General features: G+C 40.4%; 1 protein-coding gene across 1 annotated transcript in view; it reads right to left on the bottom strand.

Annotated features, from left to right (window-relative positions):
* The window catches only part of CDH19 (cadherin 19), a 1,180,733-nt gene that overhangs the window by 298,572 nt on the left and 862,995 nt on the right, over positions 1 to 19,166 (bottom strand). Inside the window, exon 8 of the mRNA XM_078687509.1 lies at positions 11,154 to 11,290. Coding sequence (XP_078543635.1) covers positions 11,154 to 11,290 — 137 coding nt within the window. The remainder of the gene's footprint in view (positions 1 to 11,153; positions 11,291 to 19,166) is intronic.

A 19,166-nucleotide genomic window follows, 5' to 3' on the forward strand; every position in this document is an offset into this window, starting at 1 on the left:
ATGTAATGACATGTGCCCGCCACAGCACTAACTCAAAGTGTTTCAATATTGGGTACTCTCTCTTATCAAAGGTAAAAACATTTCATTATTTCGGGATCTTGTGTAACCAGACACTGAGCTGGACCCCTCTTTTAACACTTAGATGCAGACTTTTAACAAGATCATTGAAGCCATTTTTAGATTTGCCCATAAGCTTCAAAATAAAGCAATTCCAGAAATGTTGAATTTATACAGGAGCAAGTGCATTTCAGTGGGGGTCTATGGAGCTGGCCTCTGGGGGTACAATACGGTAAATATTCTACAATGCGCAGAAAATAAATTTTTGCACAGACAACTTTCAGTCCCAGAGGGTACAGCTCCCGTATTATGCCCTGAGGAGCTGGCGATGCCTTACCTCGAATATGATATTATAATAGCTCCTCTATTCTTGTGGGTGAAAATATGGTTATCCCCAGAGACTGGCCTGATTAGATCTTACAAGTCAAGTCAAAAGGCTTTATTTCGATAAAAAAACTTATCATAAAAGCTTCACATTAAAAACACACAATTTCATTTTTGGGAAGAAAGAAGAAAATATAAAAATGTGAATACATTTAACCTTAGAATCTTAATTTTCAGATAAAAGAAGCACATTATAACACATCATAAATAAATATTTAAAAAGAAATGTAAATGTTTTCTTTAAGCCTTTTGCTTCTAATGCACCAGGCCCATGATAAAAATTTGGAAAGGGCACAGACATACAGTGGGCGAGAGTCCGACATTAGAATACGTAGTGCCTCAATATGATGCCTGGTTCCTAACAAACGGCACAATTGCTTAAGCCATCTTCTGCTTGGTTGGGCATACGCCTGGCATTCAAACAGAAAATGTGCCACTGACTCTTGTCTAGATATGCAAATAGGGCAAAATTCTGAGGTCTGTGCTGGGGGTTTCCACCGAGATGTAAAGGCATGCAGTGGAAGAGTCCCAGTCCTAAATTTAAAATAGAGGGTCCTGTCAAATGGTCTCTCAAGAATGTCTAAGTAAAGTTCCCGAATCGGCAGATTCTTAAATTTTGAAAGTCCTCTGTGAGTCTACCCAATGTACAGTTAGTGCTCCGTTGAGTCACAATCCAGTTCCAATACAAACTCTTAAGTGTTGCCTTTGGGGGGGAAGACCTATTTGCCCAGGCTTCACTTAGACCCAAGTTACACAGGAGGGCTTTCATATCTCTCAGCCATTTTATCCTGTGCCATCCCGGTAATGACATTACTTCAGAAAGCCCTTTAGCATATTTGGCAAGCTCTGGGACTCGCCACAGCCGGGCCCATAAGAGTAAGGGCCGGAACTTTGCCAAATCTCCAATAGGGCAGCAGCCTAAATCAAGCATTAGTGGGGTCATATGAGTACCCTGGGGAAGTGACATGATGGCCCTACAGAACTTCCTCTCAGATCTTGACAATTCGCTAGTGTTACATGAGCCCCATAGCTCTGCCCCGTAAAGAGCAGAGCTAACTCCCCTTGCTGCATAGATTTCAATGACAGGGGCTATAGGTCTAATTGCACAGGAGCCCTGCTCCATCAAAAGAGCCCCTGTTACCCTCTTATGAGCTAGCAGCATTTTATCTAAATGAGGAGTCCACTGCATATTGTGCGACAAACGGATGCCTAGGTAATCAAATACATCCACCCTCCCCAAAGGTACAGTGTTCAACTTTGGGGGACGCACAGATTTTTTGGGGGGATTCATCACAAGGTATTTTGTTTTATCGGTATTAATTACCAGGCCCCATTCTGCACAAAAAGACTGGAAGTTATTGAGTAGTTTTTGAAGACCCATTGGGGATTTGGTTAACAAGAGCTTGTCATCCGCAAAGAGAAGGGTGGGGATACGCTCTCCCGCCAGGGATGGTTCATCTGATGGATCTTTCAGCAGATGCTCAACCACATCGTTGGCATACAAGGAGAAGAGGGTGGGAGCTAGAACACATCCCTGGCGAACCCCTCTCTCTACCGGGATTCTGCTGGTCTTCTCGCCCTCTGTACCCCATCTTATCTGGGCAAATCTGTTCTCATGGAGCCTTACAAGTAACAGTAGAATGTATTGTGGTATCCCCATGTCAGTAAGGACTCTCCAGAGAGTCTCCCTAGGTACAAGGTCAAAGGCAGTCTTTAAATCGATAAAAGCGAGATAAAGACTGCCTTTGCCTATGACCACCACCTTCCAGTACACCAGCATCAATCTAAAGGCTTGTTCTATTGTGCCAGTGCCGGCTCTAAATCCTGCCTGGTAGTCAGCAAGGATGTTGTTTTCACTAATCCATTGTAATATTCTAACCAACAACACCTTGCCGACTACCTTTTGGGTTATGTCCAACAGGCTTATAGGTCTATAATTCGACGGGTCGTCCCTAGCCCCTTTTTTAAAAATAGGGACGACCTCCGCCCCTTTCCAGGATATGGGAATCGGTGCACCCCTACAAATGGCAATAAGCAGGCAATGAATGAATTTCCCCCATTTCGGGATATCTGAACGAAGAAGGTCCCCGGGAATACCATCTGAGCCGGTCGCCTTTTGGGGCATGATGGTACTAATGGCATACTCTACTTCTTTTATTGAGAAGTCGGGGTCTACTAGATCTACCTCCCAGTCCTTTTTGGCCATGATAGTACCAATAGCATACTCTACTTTTTTTGTTGGAAAATCGAGGTTTATTAGGGCCACCTCCCAGCCCTGTTCATCCTTGGGTGTAACTGTGGTGTTATTTCCAGATGGGCGAGTATACAATTTAGAAAAGTGGTTAACCCACACTTGGCTAATTATGTTACATGTTATTAGGTCGCAATCTGGCCTGTTTCTGACTCTGATTGTATCCCAGAAACGCCTTGAATCTTTCCCAGAGCTTGCCTCTTTTAAAGTACGCCAGTACTCTTCTTCCCACTCCTTTTTTGCACTTGCCAATATTTGCTTATGCTCTTTCCTAGCTCCCTGTATCAGGGCTTGTGATTTGCCTTTAATAGCCTCAATCAAAAGAGATGTTGCGTGCCTGCATGCGGATGTATACCAATCATGCTTGCCCCTTGGATTCCGGGTTGCCGTGTTCCTACCCACAAGCGCCTTTTTCAAAAATACGTCCCAATAGACCTAAGTGTTCCCTCAAAAATAGATGTGACCCTTCCAGTTGTTAACAGGGCCAGATCAATAGTATCCAACTCCGTTTGTGAAGCTGTAAGCATTTCATCGATAGTGTTAAGTTTAGTTTCATCAGCTGAAACTTTATTCCACTTCAAGCGTCTCCCACAAGAGGAGACAGAAATTTTATGAGCTTGCTTAGGGGGCATTTCAAGTGTTTTGCTAGGCCAAGGGTTTTTAAGAGTCAGAGAAAGCGAATTATGATCGCTTTCTACAGTAGGTAAAACTACCATATCCTGTACTAATCTCCAAAGTGGAAAATCTAGCAGAATGTAATCAATTCTTGAGGTGTGGTTGGCTCTATTGAATGGAGCAGCACCCATAGGGTCTGAGTTTGTACGACCATTTGTGGCTCTTAGGCCAAACTCCAATGTTAGAGCATTTAACTGGATAGCACTTTGGGACCATCTTTTGATCGGAGGAATAGTTAGGGCTGGAATACCCCTTCTAGCATCATCCTCACCCAGGTTCAAAATGTCATCTGTTGCGAGAGGCTCATAGGTGCAGTTAAAGTCTCCCGCAACCAGGACCAACATTATTATCTCTGAGCACTGTTTCAAGAATGGTCACTATCGGAGACATAGACCCATGTTTGATACCTCTGACATATATATTAAACAAATCGAGGGTTAACCCCCTACGGGGACCTATCAAGGAGATTCCTAGAATATCTGGGCTGTTAATTTGCTTAAGTATTGTGCGGCAGTTAAGGGAGATGCTTACCCAGATGAGGAGGCCCCCCGAGGGGCAGCCCTTCCCATTTCTAGGGGGTACTGCAGGCACAAAGTATGTGACATATCCAACTCGATGGAGTGGTTCTAAGCTCCAGGTCTCCTGGAACAGACAGATCTTATGCGCCTCCACTAAAGCATTCCACTCTGGTGAGCCCAATTTCCTGTGGATGCCTGCTAGATTCCAACTAAGAATCTTTAACGTACCACTGGGATCATGACCATCGCTATTTTGAGGACCCAGACATTCAATAGAAGACATGAGTACAATAGAAGGTGTGGACTGAAAAATACTGGGCCCTGGTACAGAAATAGGGTGGGGACATAAAGCTGGGTCCTGTAAGATTACTTGGTCGGTTGTCTGCATCACTGGGGTCATATAGCTAGTATCTGTGTTTATATTGGTCGTAGAGCTAACCAGAGATCGTGAGGGTTTGGGACTAAGGTATTCAATGGCCGCAGGGCCATATCCACTACGCAATGGTGGTCAATCCACCGCTTCAAGGCAGCTGAACCTATTTGCGACTGGTATGCCTCTCCAGCCTACAAAAGGAGCTATGTCTCCACCTCCATGACCTGACCAGTCGACCCACTCCCTTCTTCCATCCCAGTTTCCCACTTGTGACCAGCTCCAATCAGGGGCATCAATATATCGATTAGTGGGGGGGTAGAAAAAGGAAAGCCTTCTTGTCTCTATTCCGTCATTCTTTGCCCGCATACCCCAACAACAAATGTGATCGGCCGTACGGGGGTCGTCAAAGTTGACTATGACGCAATCCCCCCGGGTACTTTTCCTCTCCTTTCCTATCCAGGGCACCCTGCGCACCATTGAGATCCTGCTACTACAGTGAGATGGCAGTGGTCTATTAATAGTAAGCCAATGTTGTACCTTGTTTTTTAAAGACCATGTCGGTTCCTCCGCATTTTGACTTAGCTCGGGAACTCCGGTCATGATTACAACATATGGGCTTGCTTCTGGTGGTAGATGTATTGGGTGCCCACTCCCACCCCTGTTCTTATCGTTAGTGTACTGTGACCCTGTTGTTTTTGCTGGCATAGCTTTCGTATTGTCTGAAGGGACTGGGGTTTTAGATAGCTCTATAACCTTCTTCAATACAGCTGGAGTTGGCTTTGTTTTTGAGTTTGTCCCATCGGTGGCTACTTTTGTGGCTTGCAACTCCACCGTTGTATTTTTGCTATTTGTTTTTGACCCCCCTGATTTAACCAACCCGGCACCCGTCTGAATGATAAAAGTTGCATTCATAGAAGCTATCTGCTTTTCAATATTTGAGAGAGATAGTTCGATGGTCTGCATGTAGATTTTGATAAGTTCTCCCAATCTGAGTAATAGTTGGTTATTTACCTCACATACTTTGCAACCCTCACCCAGACTACCAGGGTCATTAAGATTTATTGCATTTAAAGAGAGGGTTATCATATCCGTTGCTATATTGATTGGACCGCTCTGTGTAGGTGCATCTTTTCCTGGCGTATGAGTGATGGGAAGTTCTTTATTAGGTTTACAATCTTTCACTTCCTTGGGCTTCTTACGTTTTGGTATAGCACCCTCCCTCTTTCCGCTTGAGTGTTCTATGTTGGGGACCTCCTGCCTCGGACTCGCAAAGAGTTCGGGCGTCTTCTCAAGCGCCTCACTTAATTGCGTATCCAATAATACCAAAGATGCCGAAAGATCAACCGTATTCGGCACACTATGTGTTTCTACCCGTACTTCAATTAGGGGCCTATTCTCCCGTGGGTTAGTGGGTGACTTGGCTAGCACTAGAGAGCCCATTGATGATCGCTTGGCTAAGGCCAAATCATGAGAAACCCTACGCTCTAGGAGTGATATGCCTTGATTTAACGCCTCATTAGCCCTAGTTATATACTGATCGATTGGGCCAATACCATGCGCTGCCCCCTGTGCAGTTTTACTCCTGCAACTCCTAGTCGTCATGACATTAGTAAATTTTACCAAGAAGTACGAAGCATCAGTTAGGAGTTAGCGTGGTATATATAAAAATATAACTAGAGTCCAAGGGTCAAATATAAGAGGGGGGGCCCAGTCCAGTCTTACCCGGTCTTTAACGGGATTAAACAGGCCCGCCCTTTGCCCGGGCTTCGCCCAGCGTCCCGCTCGCGTCCCGCGCAGCGGAAAAGTGGGCCGATTTAATAGAGTGTGCGACGGCCAGGGGGCGTGGCTATCAGGGGGCGCAGACCAGGTGTCAGAGGCCACGCAGGGACTCCTGGACAAGCGAGTCCCTGCAGCGCTCCACCCCTATAGCAGATGGAATTCCCCTGAAGCACACAGGGTCCTTTAAAGGTGGCTCCCTCACTCTGCACCACGAGGCGGCGAGGTGCTGTGGCAAGTCCCAAAACAAACACCAACAGGAAAGTTCGGCAGAAGCAGTGTCCCACAAACAGGTCAGTCCGGCAAATCCTCGACTTGAAAGAGTCTCAGACATCTCGGACTGCATGTCATTAGATGAGATAGATCAATTGCTAAGGCATTTGAAGGTCACCTTAGATAGATGAGCCTCCTCGATCTTTATGAATTCCCCCGAATAATCAGCCCAAATCACAAACTACGCATTAAAGAAGTGTTTTTAGAGCATTGTATGAATAAATGTTTCGCCGCTACTAGGCCAAACAATCAATTGTAAACGTTGCCACTGTTTCATCAATCTGTGGTTTAAAGCCTTATTTGATGTGGTGCATTTTCCCTCAAGTCACTGGCTGACTTTGTTTAGACTATGCACTTTAAATTTGCTTTTCCATTCCCGGGGGCATCGCATCCGGATATATCTCTTTGTGTGTGCGACATCTTCTCGATCCAAAGCACCACTAATTTATTTTAGTTTTGCCCTTATGTATCAAGATCCAAGACACCATTTGTTGGTGCCGTTGCTATGAAAAGCCAATGTGAGGCGGCATAATGGTGGTTTAATTTTCACTTGAAATCTTTTTTGTAGTTAAAAATTTTATAAAATCTGCGTTTTACATCAGGAAGGGAGATGAATTTTAAGGGCTATCTTTTAAATGTTTTAGACATGATTTAGTCTATCTGAATTGTCTCTTTTAAATGTTATATTTTAGAGTTTTCATTTGAAAATTGTGTATTGTCTATAATTCGGTACCAGATGATATTGTTAACCTATGCTTTTTAATTTTATGAATGCTTTCATGGCAGTTTGCAGAATAAAGTTTACTTTGGCTTGACTTGACTTGATACAATGTGAATCCTATCATATGTTAATTTAGTTTGTTTTTTTATGGAACTGTAGCCTATTCTCATTATATTGAATTGAATTGAATTACTGTATTACTGTCTTCATACTTGAATTGTATAGAGAATGTATCCATTAACACTTGTCATTGGCTAGTTCATGTTTCTAAATCATATCTCGATGCACTTTAACTCTGTAATTTTCTAAACTCTCATCATGAGTGCTACACGATATAACATGAACTCTATCTCACATTATCATATTTTGCTTCCCATGGAATTGCACCTTACTTTTATTATATTGCATTACTGTATTTGCACATTAAGATGAAGAGCTAATCACTACTCTTTAATGTTATTGATTTTTTAATTGGGGTTTGATCACTTTATAATAATGCATATTTTAAATTGTTGTATGTTTTATGGATCACAAATCCGAACTAAACAAATTTACTTACAGCCAGGAGAGTAGTGGGTGTTTCCTGAATAACTAGAAAGAACCTGGGCCTCAAATTGTATTACATAAAAATAGTTCTCAAAAGGAATGAATATAGACATACGTCTTTCTTCAACAATAAAATAGGACTTAACATTGAAAGACCAATCCATACAATACAAAGGCATACTCACAAACATCTTTACACAGACCCCCATATAAGTGGGCTACCGCCACAATGGAAAAGACTAAATTCAAGAGACTAGAGAGGCAACCAACCAGTATGTAGCCAGTGCTCTTGAACGCCTGTCATGGCTATGGAGTGACTCACATCTCAGGCTAATGTTTATAGAGGCTTCAGAACATGTCTCTGCAAGGCTTTAAAGATGAGTTAGAACCGTGGATCAAAAGCAGGAAAGGGAAACAATCACCTGAAAGCCCAGTGAATCTACAAAATAGGAAAGCGTCATGGGGCAGCCAGTTAGGTGGCATCCCTTAGAATTCTGAAATCCAACAAGGGCTTAGGCAGAATCCATTATCAATCAAGCACTTATCTCTCAAAGACACAAGCCTTACATAGAGTGATGAGAAGTGTTAGCACTCTAAGTTGCCACCTCTGAGTCACTGAGGGTAGAATGAGATGGCTGGAAAAGTAACAGGTGGGATAGTTACTCTTGAAGCTGCAAGGCTCTATCCAATCATCTTGCACGGTATCAACAGCAGAATGTACCTAAATGTGTGATCCAACCTGCCTATTTCTGTCTTCAAGGTACCTCTGAGTGCCACAACCTCACTGGACAGTCTTTGACAGTCTTTGTGTTTCTTGCTGGTGTAACAGTGGTCAGCATGTGCTCTACAATTCTGGAACAGTTCCATTATATAATAGACACCCTTAGGGCATGCAAGCCACAAGACTATTTGAACCCTAATTTAAGGTATATTTGAACCTCGCCTGTATTTCTTAACCCCGTAAATCCTGTATTTTGATATTTATCTTTATTCTATCAGGCTTTTCACTTGTTGCTATTTTACCATCTCTTGGTTTTAAACAGTATCTTTCTTATCTCTGTGATATTGGAAGGTAATTTGCTTTCTACCAATCTTTGTCACTGTGAGAAGACAAGGAGGGACAATTTTTGGAGATCTCTAGTTGTTGATGATTCTGCTGCTGCATAGATTCTAAACTAGTATGTAAATCTCTGACATTCTTGCATTGGGCTTCGACCCTTGATTTTGTGACACAACCTATGGGAACTATGTATGTACTTCCTTCATTTTGCCTTAATAGTTCAACTTTAAAACTGACAGAGAGCAGTGTTGCACGGGCTTGGAAGCAAAGAATTAAAGTTCTTGGTGTATAAGTTATGAACAATAGTTTCAAAGTCTCAGACACACACAGCCTGATGAAGTGATCTTTGATCAAAATACTTTTCTAAATAAATGTTGTTTAGCCATATTAAGGTAGTGATTACTTATGGTTTACGGACAATGTCTATTTATATGCTTGGCTAACACATTTTTACACATTTTGAAATCTAGCACTTACTGTTCCTAAGCCTTCACTATATATTAATCCACAGACTTCCTGTTGTCCTCAAGTAATGAAAGAAATTAAGAGTCTGATTTAGAGTTTGGCAAATGGGTACTTCATCACAAAGACGACGGCTATCCTGTCTGCCTTATTGCAAATGCATTTTATCCTAATGAACTTGTAATAAGGCAAATAGAATATCTGTCACACTTATGATGTAGTACCTTCCCTCCAAACTCTATATCAGGCCCTAAGTTCCCTTGGGGAGAATTTCATGCACTGTAGTTTAAAGTGAATGTATGCCTTTCTCAGACACTGATGGTTCACCATTTCACTGTAAATGTATTTGCTATTCCATTCTAAAGATATGAGAATTTCGTTTAATTCAAATAAAAAGTTATGCACTTGGTTCAAGCTAGGATTTCTCCCAAAAACGTACAACATAAAAAAGTTTTTTAGACAAAAAACCAGGGATAGATTTACTATGGATTTACGCTAGGGAAAAGACACACAAAGTTTGCAAACTCTTGCAAGGTTAATTCTTTCCAATGCAAAAGGTATTTTGCACTTCAAAGCTTGTCTTTATTCAGTGTAAATAGCGTTTTGTGCCACTGTGCATTAAGGTGGTATTACCTGGGTGCAACTCGGACGGATCAGCACAAGCACCTATGGTTTTTGACTCAAAGTCCGACCTACTAATATAGCCCGACCGGGGTTTGCACCCAAAAAACTAAAAATGCTAAATGTTTTCATATTGCCAATCATTCCACAGAATACTTGTGTGTTGTACTGCACAGCTCACATACTATGCATGGAAGGTTTACGAATATAGAGCCTCATTTACAACAATATGAAGCAGAGCAGCACCACAAGCAATGATGCTGCGCTGGGCTGAGTTGTTTTAAAAGCAACGGAAGGCGTCATATTTACAACAATATGACCCATTCCTGGGCTTACCCCTGCGCTGGTGCACAATTGGCTGACATGCACCAATGCAGTCACCCTTGTATCATAGTGCAAGGGTGCCTGCATTGCGGGGATGATTGTGTCCCTTCCTGCACAGAAACAATAATTGAGTGTTTATTTCTCCTCATTGCGCCTCCTTATGCTTCTCCTGGGAGGCATAGGATTTTGACGCATTCCCAGGTTTACGAAATGGATTCTGACACATTCCCACATTTATGAAATGTTGTAAATCTGGGAATGCATCAGAAATGGATACTGCCTCATTCCCAGATTTACATCATAGTTTTGTGTGGGAACACCCACAGCAGCACCCATGGCACATCCCTTTCACGCAAAGTGATGCTTGAAAAGGGCCGTATTTACAAAGCCATGAAAAGCCACGCAGGGTGGCTTTGTGTGGCCTTGTAATTATGGGCCAGCAAACTGTGCCGCTGGTGCAGCAAAAAAAGTGACGCACCGGAGGTGCAAAGGGCTTGTAAATAACCCTCTTAGAATTTAATAATGGTTTTAGGGATAAGATTACATACTAGAAGGGTATGTTTCCATTATAAATCCTCTGCTTAACAGAACGCACACACCTCTGCACCATGCCCCAAAAGGTTGTGTGTGGCCCTAGGCAGCCTGTTGTGCACCAATGCAAACAAAGTGAGCAGCAGCAGGACATTTTCAACAAATATGGTGCTACGCTGCATTCTTTCCTTGCACAAACGCAGCAGAGTCACTTTGGTAGCTACACTGCTGTGCACTAAAATATTAAATCAGCCAGGGACTCACTTATCCCAATCCCCTGTATTTTAAGAACAATTCATGTCTAACGGTAACCTGAAAGCATTGCTTCCTCCAGCCGGCGATAATATTTTTTTTTCTATTACATAAGGGCATATTTTATGAAAAACGTGCACGACCTTCGATCTTGCATAACTCCAACTCCCTCCGAAGTCCTCTCGGAATAATGCGCCTTAATGTAAGAAGTAACGGAAGACTATTGATTGAGCTGCAGGTGCCCTCCATTTTGAAGAAGAGGCCATTATAATGATAATTACGCTAAGTGCAGGCAACGTGGAGCGCGCGCTCCTTAAATCTCTACTTACTCGCTTCTGTGGCTCTGACTGTTATATTGTGCCAGGCAGCTATCTCCCTGTCCAGAGGTTTTGCAACAGAGATTGTTCCATTCAGGGCATCGATGCTGAAAACTCTCTGTGAATGTCTGCTCCGCACAATGGAATACCTGTTGAAAGAAAGACATAGGATTACTGAAATTTGAAATCCTCCATCCGAAGAAGGTTTTTCATCAATGCGACATTGGCCGAAAAGCAACAACTCAACATGACAAATATATTTACTAATGCAAAGCTAAATGTGCTACATTTGAAAAATCACTGTAACCTTTCAAAAGAAGCAAGTGAAAAGAATAATCTTTAATTATGGCAAGACTGCTAGAGAGAAAATAAGCACTCCCATGATCCGAATAATAAAGCAAGAAGCATGAGCTAAAACTTGATTGTCCAATCTGTTTTGCTATGATCCAAGAAAAATGACAAACAAAGTTTCATTTCATTTCCTATTCAGAGTAAGTAACAATTCTTGTTGCACCACGTGAACTTGAATTAATTGTCACAGCAGGCCATCGCAAAACAAACAGAAAAACTACAGAACGCACAGAAACAATGACCTCTCTCTGGAAGATGTTGGAGACATACAGTTAGATCAGTTCTGGGCTGGTTTAATGCTAAAGTGGCTCACGGGTGTCCTTATCTCTTTATTTTAAATTGTAGAATGTTTGCATTGTATACACTGCAAATTACACAACATCGAAGCACTTTGATTGTTTCTTTACTCCAGTATTGGTTTTCAGTAGAAAACTAATAGTCTAGTTATAGACTGCATTTGCATAATCTTAGCAGTACCACAATAGTATTACTAATGTATTACAAAATTAGGTTCAGAAAACTACTTATGGCAGTTACGCCTTTACTTTTCCTATATTTTCTGCGTGGAGATCTCCACCCCAGCTGCAGAGCCTCCAACTGCGTAGATGTACATTTTAGCGCTAACTGCGAAAGAGATAGAGAGTAGTTGAATTATTTAAAATAACTACAAATATCATTTAAATGTAATGTTAAAAAAAATCTAACATGAAATCATATTTTTCCATTCTATTTTAACATATTATAATCAGGTATAGTTTAAAAATGAATGAAACAGTATTTCAAAAACATAATTAAATTACTGTGAATCAACTCTCTATACAGCTTTAAATAATTAGTAATACAGAATTAAAAATACACGTTTTAATTTAGGTCTTTTGGTAATGCAAACTGCAGCAACATTATTTAATTAAATGTAATGTATTTATAATAATGAACTTTAAAATTGAAATGAAGTTAATAATATTGTAAGGTTTTTTCATTTTGTTCTACTTTTAATAACCAGTGGCATAGAACTGTATAGGGAAAGCAGAGGGAAAACTAAAACATTTGTTAAAATTGACAAAGAAATTGTACAAATATTTTCTTGGTAATATCAATGTAAATTCATTTTAAATTTATTTTAAATGTAGACCACAATATTACAAATGTTACAGCATTAGTAACATAATTTAATTTTAAACTTTAATTATTTTTAATTATTTGTAGTATATTTACCCTGATTAAAATAATTTTCTGACCTTTAAATTAAAAGGAAATCATCTAAAATTAAAATGATACATTGTGTAATGCATTAACAATTTTTACAAATGATGTATAATTAATGGTAATTTAATTATATTTTTATAACAAATAAACTAGATTTTATTTCAAGATTTTTTTAATGTTACATTAAAGGAGTTTATATTTTGAAGGATTTTATATATTTTCATTTAATGTAACATTATTTCTTATGAGGTTCTAGTCCAAGTCCCTACCTCCAGTAATTTCTATGACTGGGCGTTGCAGTATTAGTGGTTGGCCATGTGTGCTACTGGACTTACCACTGCTCCTTTGTCGCTGTAGTATCTTTACAGTCGTAAATCTAGCTTCAACCCCTTTTTCAGTAAGGGGAAATATGCATTTCATCAGTTTTGAGTAACTTTATGCTCATAAATGGTGTCTAGCCCAAAGTAGTAAAGTTACTCATAAGAATAGATTTAAATGGTCAGAATGACTCATGTAGGTTTACCCTTGTGAATAGGTCCCAAAGTATTGCATTGTTCTTTTTAGATCTTGTTACAGATTTAGCTGTGTGAGCAGCATCATAATACCATTACTTAAAATATAAAAACATTATATATAAGTAGTACTACTGAGAGTAGATTTTGGGTCAGCCCCTATCAGCTATTGGAGCTTAAGTTTTCAATGGCTTGCCATTGCTTCAAAGCACTGTACATCAAGCCCATAGCATTGTACATTGTCCAGTTAAGGCTCCCATTAGGTTTATGTGCTAGGCCATCAAGAATTAGACTTACATACCTCTGCTCAATTCCTTTCTGTGTTTTCAGATTTCACTTGGCGCTCTCACTTTCCCATTACTCTCCACTTTGCTTTCTCCCTGTCTTCTGCTCTTTCACTTTCTCAGTTGCCAACTCTTTTCAGTTTCCCTGCACCTCCTGCCTTCTTGACTTTCCCACTCTATAGTTTCACTTTCTCTCCCACAGTTTAATTCATCCTCCCCCCTGCCTACCCCTCTTCCTGGCTCCCATTCCCTGTGATCTCACATGTTAACATCTTTGTCTTCCATCTAATTTGGTCCTTGATTTCATTTTCCCTCACCTGGTATTTTCCTTGCTCCAAATCTACGCTTTAATTTTGCACTCTGAACATTTCCATGTATTTACTTTCATTGTTAATGCTTTCACAAGAACACATGAGACATCAGTAGCTTTCAATCTGCTTACTGGAACTGCAGATTTAAATTTCCCATTTCATTGTTCCTCATCTATTTTGTGGCTCTATGCATTAGTATCTCCCTTTGACCACATAGGATAAGAACACAACTGGAAAAAGTTGTTATTTTAGATAGAGATCACTTTTCATTTTATGTGTACGTGTGTGCTATTACCTACAAATGTTAGAGTGACACCATTCAGGACATACAGGAGTTGCACTTAGAGCCTTGATAATGACAATTTCCATCATATCCCAGTATTATTATATTTAGTAAGGATATAGAAAACAAAGAAAAATAGGTAGACATGAGAAGGTGAATATGCAAGTTTGGGTTGAAGGTGTGCACTCTGTATGGGGAATTTTTGCCACTGTGTTTTTTTACTTTACTAAAAACAGTCAAGGGCATTTACGCTAGACTTAATTCTCTAGTTACCTGAGATTGAAGCGACAGTGGTGATCTTAAGTTACTACTTAAGGTACTGAAGCCTGATAACGCCAATAACGTATGCTTGACTTGAAGGACCTGTAGTAATACATAGAGTATTTAATTCTGCTACTGAGAGGATCCGAGTCTGATTCCAAAGATCCTAATACCAAACTAATGTACATTTGATTGTAAAATAATGGAATTATGTCTGAATCTGTAGACCTATTGTAACAATCTATTTCATTGCATTCTGCTGGAGGCTGTCTCCCTCTGGTCCAGCAGCAACCTAAGATACTACATCCTGCTAAAGCAAGGACTTAGTTCTGTCTGATTGGAGGGAGCTCTAGTGACAACCGTGAAGCCTACAAAATAATTTGAGGTATGCAAAAATATGCAAAATGCAAATCCATCTTTTCGCACTGTACTTTAGTGCAAATGAATCCACTCATCACATTTTGGATGCATTTAAAGAAAAGCACTGAGACCAATAGCCACTTGAGTTCTGTTCTTCCTGAGTGTTCACTGTGCAAATGTTTACTGCAAATTCGGCATTCACAGTACATTGCTCAGCAAATGCCATATAATCTTGCATAGTCATATATTGGCATAATTTAGGGAATTTCAAGTAACAAGCATAACATTAAATACCCGAAATTACACAAATTACGCAGGTGTAATTTAAATTTCCGCCAGAACTATGGAGCAGAAAGAGCTGATTGAATATTTTGAAATCTCCAAGGGCATGTAAATGCTACATTTGAAGATGCAATGTGATTTCATATTCGAAAAACTGATAACTTGCTTGCCTTTTTAGTTAGAACAAGCATCGTTTAGCTTTGGCAGAGCTTGCTTGAAAAAGTGTGACCTATTGACTGTGCCCATGCTTGTGTTTCATTATGTTTTATAAAGTGCTACAATCCTACTACAGAACACATTGGACGCTATTCCCAAAGGTAAATTTACTTGTAAATGAATCTAAACGTATACATTACTCACATTTTGTAGTAAATTTACTACTTCAGGCTATTCATCATTTACGTGTATATATTTGCTCAAAAGTGTTGACTTGCGTGTCTACACATCCTGACTTAAGGAGGCGGAGCCTAATTGACAAGAGGAAAGTTACTATTTGTAAATTTTCAAATGTTGGTGAAGATGTCTGTTACCGGGGTGAAGATCTCCCTATCGTAAAGTACAGGGAAAAGTTCAAAAGTTTAAAGCTTAATACAAACATTGAACATATTTGTAAAGTAAATCTTAATACAAACTAATTTAAAATATTTATTTTAAATGGTGAATAAATTACTCAAATCTGCAGTATTATAACTTTATTTTGAATTAAAGTATTACTCATTTAGAATATAGTAAAATGAGTTGAAATTTTTGTCAATATTTAAATAAAAAAACCTGAATTATAACATTTACATTTATTATGTATTAAAAATATTCATTGTTATGGAGAGAATGAATTTTCATTAATGTAATTATATATTTAAAAAAATAAAGTTGAATTTATTTGGAAATTTAAAAAGTTTTTAACATTTTTATAATAAACCAATAATTATGTTTCATGTATTTATTATTTGTTAATATTAAATTACATGTCATTTTAACGTGTTAAAGCAAGTTTACTTAATTCAACATTAGTTTCTAAGGGGTTTTATTTTAACCCTTTAACTTCTGAGGCTTCCCCTTTCCCCAGTGCAAGCAATTTGGGGTAGTTTGAGCTTAAGAATCCATCCTTTTTTTCCACTGTAGGTGTCCATGTCAAATACAAGTTCTTTTTCCTACATCGCTGGGCATTTTAATGGTACCCATGGTTTGTATATTACCCTGCATAGGTCTGAGAAAATGACCAAAACATAGCTAAAATTTGAGTTTTTTTGGGAAAAATAGGAAAAAGGGGCTCTGCAAAAAGTGTCTGTTCTGTCCCAAAAATGACATCAACAGAACTTTTTGCAGTGCTAAAGTGACCATCATCCCAGATTTCAGGAACATGTCAGAGCTGAATCAAAAAAACAATTTTTACAACAGTTTGGGCATTTTTCTAAGATGTGTACATTTTTAAAAACTGAAACACCTCGGGGGAAAGGAATCCAGGGTGGCATGACTTGCATGGCTCTTCCGAGGTTGTCCTAGCCAGGTGTTCTTGCAAACTTTGACTAAAACAACACATTTCCCCCACATTTCTGTGAGGAAAATGTCTGGAATCTGTGGGGAGCCACACATTTCCTACCGCCGAGCATTACACAAAGTCTCTTACTTAAAATGGTACCTTACTTGCGTGGGTAGGCCTAGTGCCTACGACAGGAAAGGACACAAAAAGCAATGTGGAGACATCACATTTTTCCACTCAAAATGGACCCTTTTTTGCAATGTGCCTAGCTGTGGATTTTGCATCCTAGCTCATCCGGCATCAATGGAAACCTAGCATTCCTACACATTTTTGAAAGCTAGACACGTATGTAAATCCAGGGTTTGTTGACTTGCATGGTTTTTCTGAGGTGTACTCATCTGAAGCCCTTGCAAACCTCAAACTTTGACTAAAAACACTATTAATTCCTCAAATTTTGATGCAAGAATGTTCCAGAATCTGTGGAGATCCACGAATTCTATACCACCCGGAGTTCGAACATTTCTCTTGATATCAATGGTATCCCACTTGTGTGGGTGGGCCAAGAGACCGCCACACAAAAGGCCCTAAAGCTCTACATGGACAGATCATGGATAGAGGGCCATGATGGGTTGCCACCCATGGAAACCTACTAACTACAGACATCTATGAAAACTAGACACCCAAGGGATTCCATGGTGCTGTGCCGTGCATGAATCCCACAAGGTCTTCTTAACTACAATGCCATACAAACTTCAAACTTTGGCTAAAATTAAGCATTTTCCTTCCAATTCTGTGATGGAAAGTTTTGGAATCAGGAGGGATCCCTATTATTCATACCATTCAGTGTTCCCCCACTCGTCCCAATAAAAAACGCTGCCCCACTTGTGTGGTTGGGCCTAGTGCCTGCAACAGGAACCAATACAATCAAGGTCAATGAGACTTCACCTGTGAGGCTTCGATTGACCCTGGTTTGACCCATTCCTGTTGCGGTCATTAGGCGCAGCTACACAAGTAGGTACCATTTTTATTGGGCAAAGTGGGGGAATGCTGCATGATAAGAATTCTGTGGATTCAGAAAGATTACATCAAATAAATGGGAGGCAAATATGTCACTTTAGGCAAAGTTTTAGGTTTGCATTGCATGGGGGAAGAAAACATCACTGGGTCCACATGAGGCACACTACCCTGGAATCACCTTGGTGTTGAGTATTCTGAAATGTATTGGTTTGGTAGGGTTGCTTTAGGTGGCAGCTAAGATTATTCCCAGTTAACATAGCTATCCCCATTGGCAAATTAGGTTAATTTTTTGTCAGACTATGTTGATTTTTCCTCATTATGCTTTGGGGGTTTTCCTGTTGTGGACGCTAGTCCCGTCCATACAAGAAGGGTTGTGTTTTTATCGGAACAAGAGGGGAAAATGCTGAGGAGTAGGAATTTTGGGGATCCCTGTGTATTACAGAAATTTACATCACAGAAATGCATGAAAAATGTATGATTTTAGACAGAGTCTGAGGTATGCAGTACTTTTCGCCTAGAAAACATTATGGGATCCATGCATTGTCTAAACACTGGAATAGCCTCGATGTTTAGTTTATCGAAATGTCTTGGTCTGGTAGTTTTCTCCAATAGGTGGCATACCCAAGCCCAAAACGTGCAGCCATTCACACAGGCAAGTGGGACGATATTGGGATTCAGCCATACTCTCCTGGTCCATGTGTACAAACAACACCCAAAACAATCTAATGTCCTCTTGCTGGCCATTGAGATGGGACGTTTTGCTCCGCAGGGGAGCAGAAATAAGGTTGAGGCTTTAGGGGTGGGGTGGGGTCTGATGTCAGGATGGGCAAAACCCAAACCATTATTTTATTAAAATACATAGTCCTGTCATCAAGTGAGCTTTCTGCTCCCCGGGGGCAAATTGGGGCCAAATTGCCTCTCTGCCTTCAGGGGAAGCCAACATGCTGGTTGTCCCCTTTGTGTTGGGAGTAATGCTTAATGTCAGAGGGCAAGCCTGCACCCCTTTCCATTGCCCCAAATGCGAAATCCCTGGGCCATGTGTTTTGTGGCACAGGGCAGAGCAGCAAGTCACTTTGCTGCAATGCCCTGCTTCACAGGGAAAGGGCAGGAATGTACTGTGTTTATCCAATACAGTGCATTCCAGTCCTTATCCCTTGTCCTGGCTCCATTCTGGCAGCCTAGTGCCAATGTAGGTACCCTTGTACCATAGTACATGGGTGCTTGAGTTGCATGCAGGATTGCTTTTGTGCAGGAAGGGGTACTTTCCTCCAAAAAATAATCCTGAGAGGCCTTTTCCTCTTTCTATGTGTGATGCACAATGCAGCACACATCAAAATTGGAAAAACCAAAGAGAAATATTGTTAAGCCTCTCTTGGTGAGGAGTAGCTTTTGGGTGCATTCCCAGGTTTACAAGTTCTTGTAAATCTGGGAAGGCATCGAAATTCATGGATGTTGCATGGGAACACCCAAGCAACGCCCAAAAATATGTGCTCCCTGGCTCAATCTAATGCGACGCAGTCATTTGCTGATTTATGAAGGTGGCTTTGTGTGGCTTCATACATTTCATTTTAGATTTGTGTTGGTCTCTTGCACCATGTTGCTCAGTGAAAAGAGTGATGCAGAGGGGCTCATAAATTTGCCCCTTAGTGGTTAGTGTGCTTTCTACCCATCCAAGGGG

Source organism: Lissotriton helveticus, chromosome 4_1 (genome assembly GCF_964261635.1).
Source record: "Lissotriton helveticus chromosome 4_1, aLisHel1.1, whole genome shotgun sequence".
Taxonomy (NCBI): domain Eukaryota; kingdom Metazoa; phylum Chordata; class Amphibia; order Caudata; family Salamandridae; genus Lissotriton; species Lissotriton helveticus.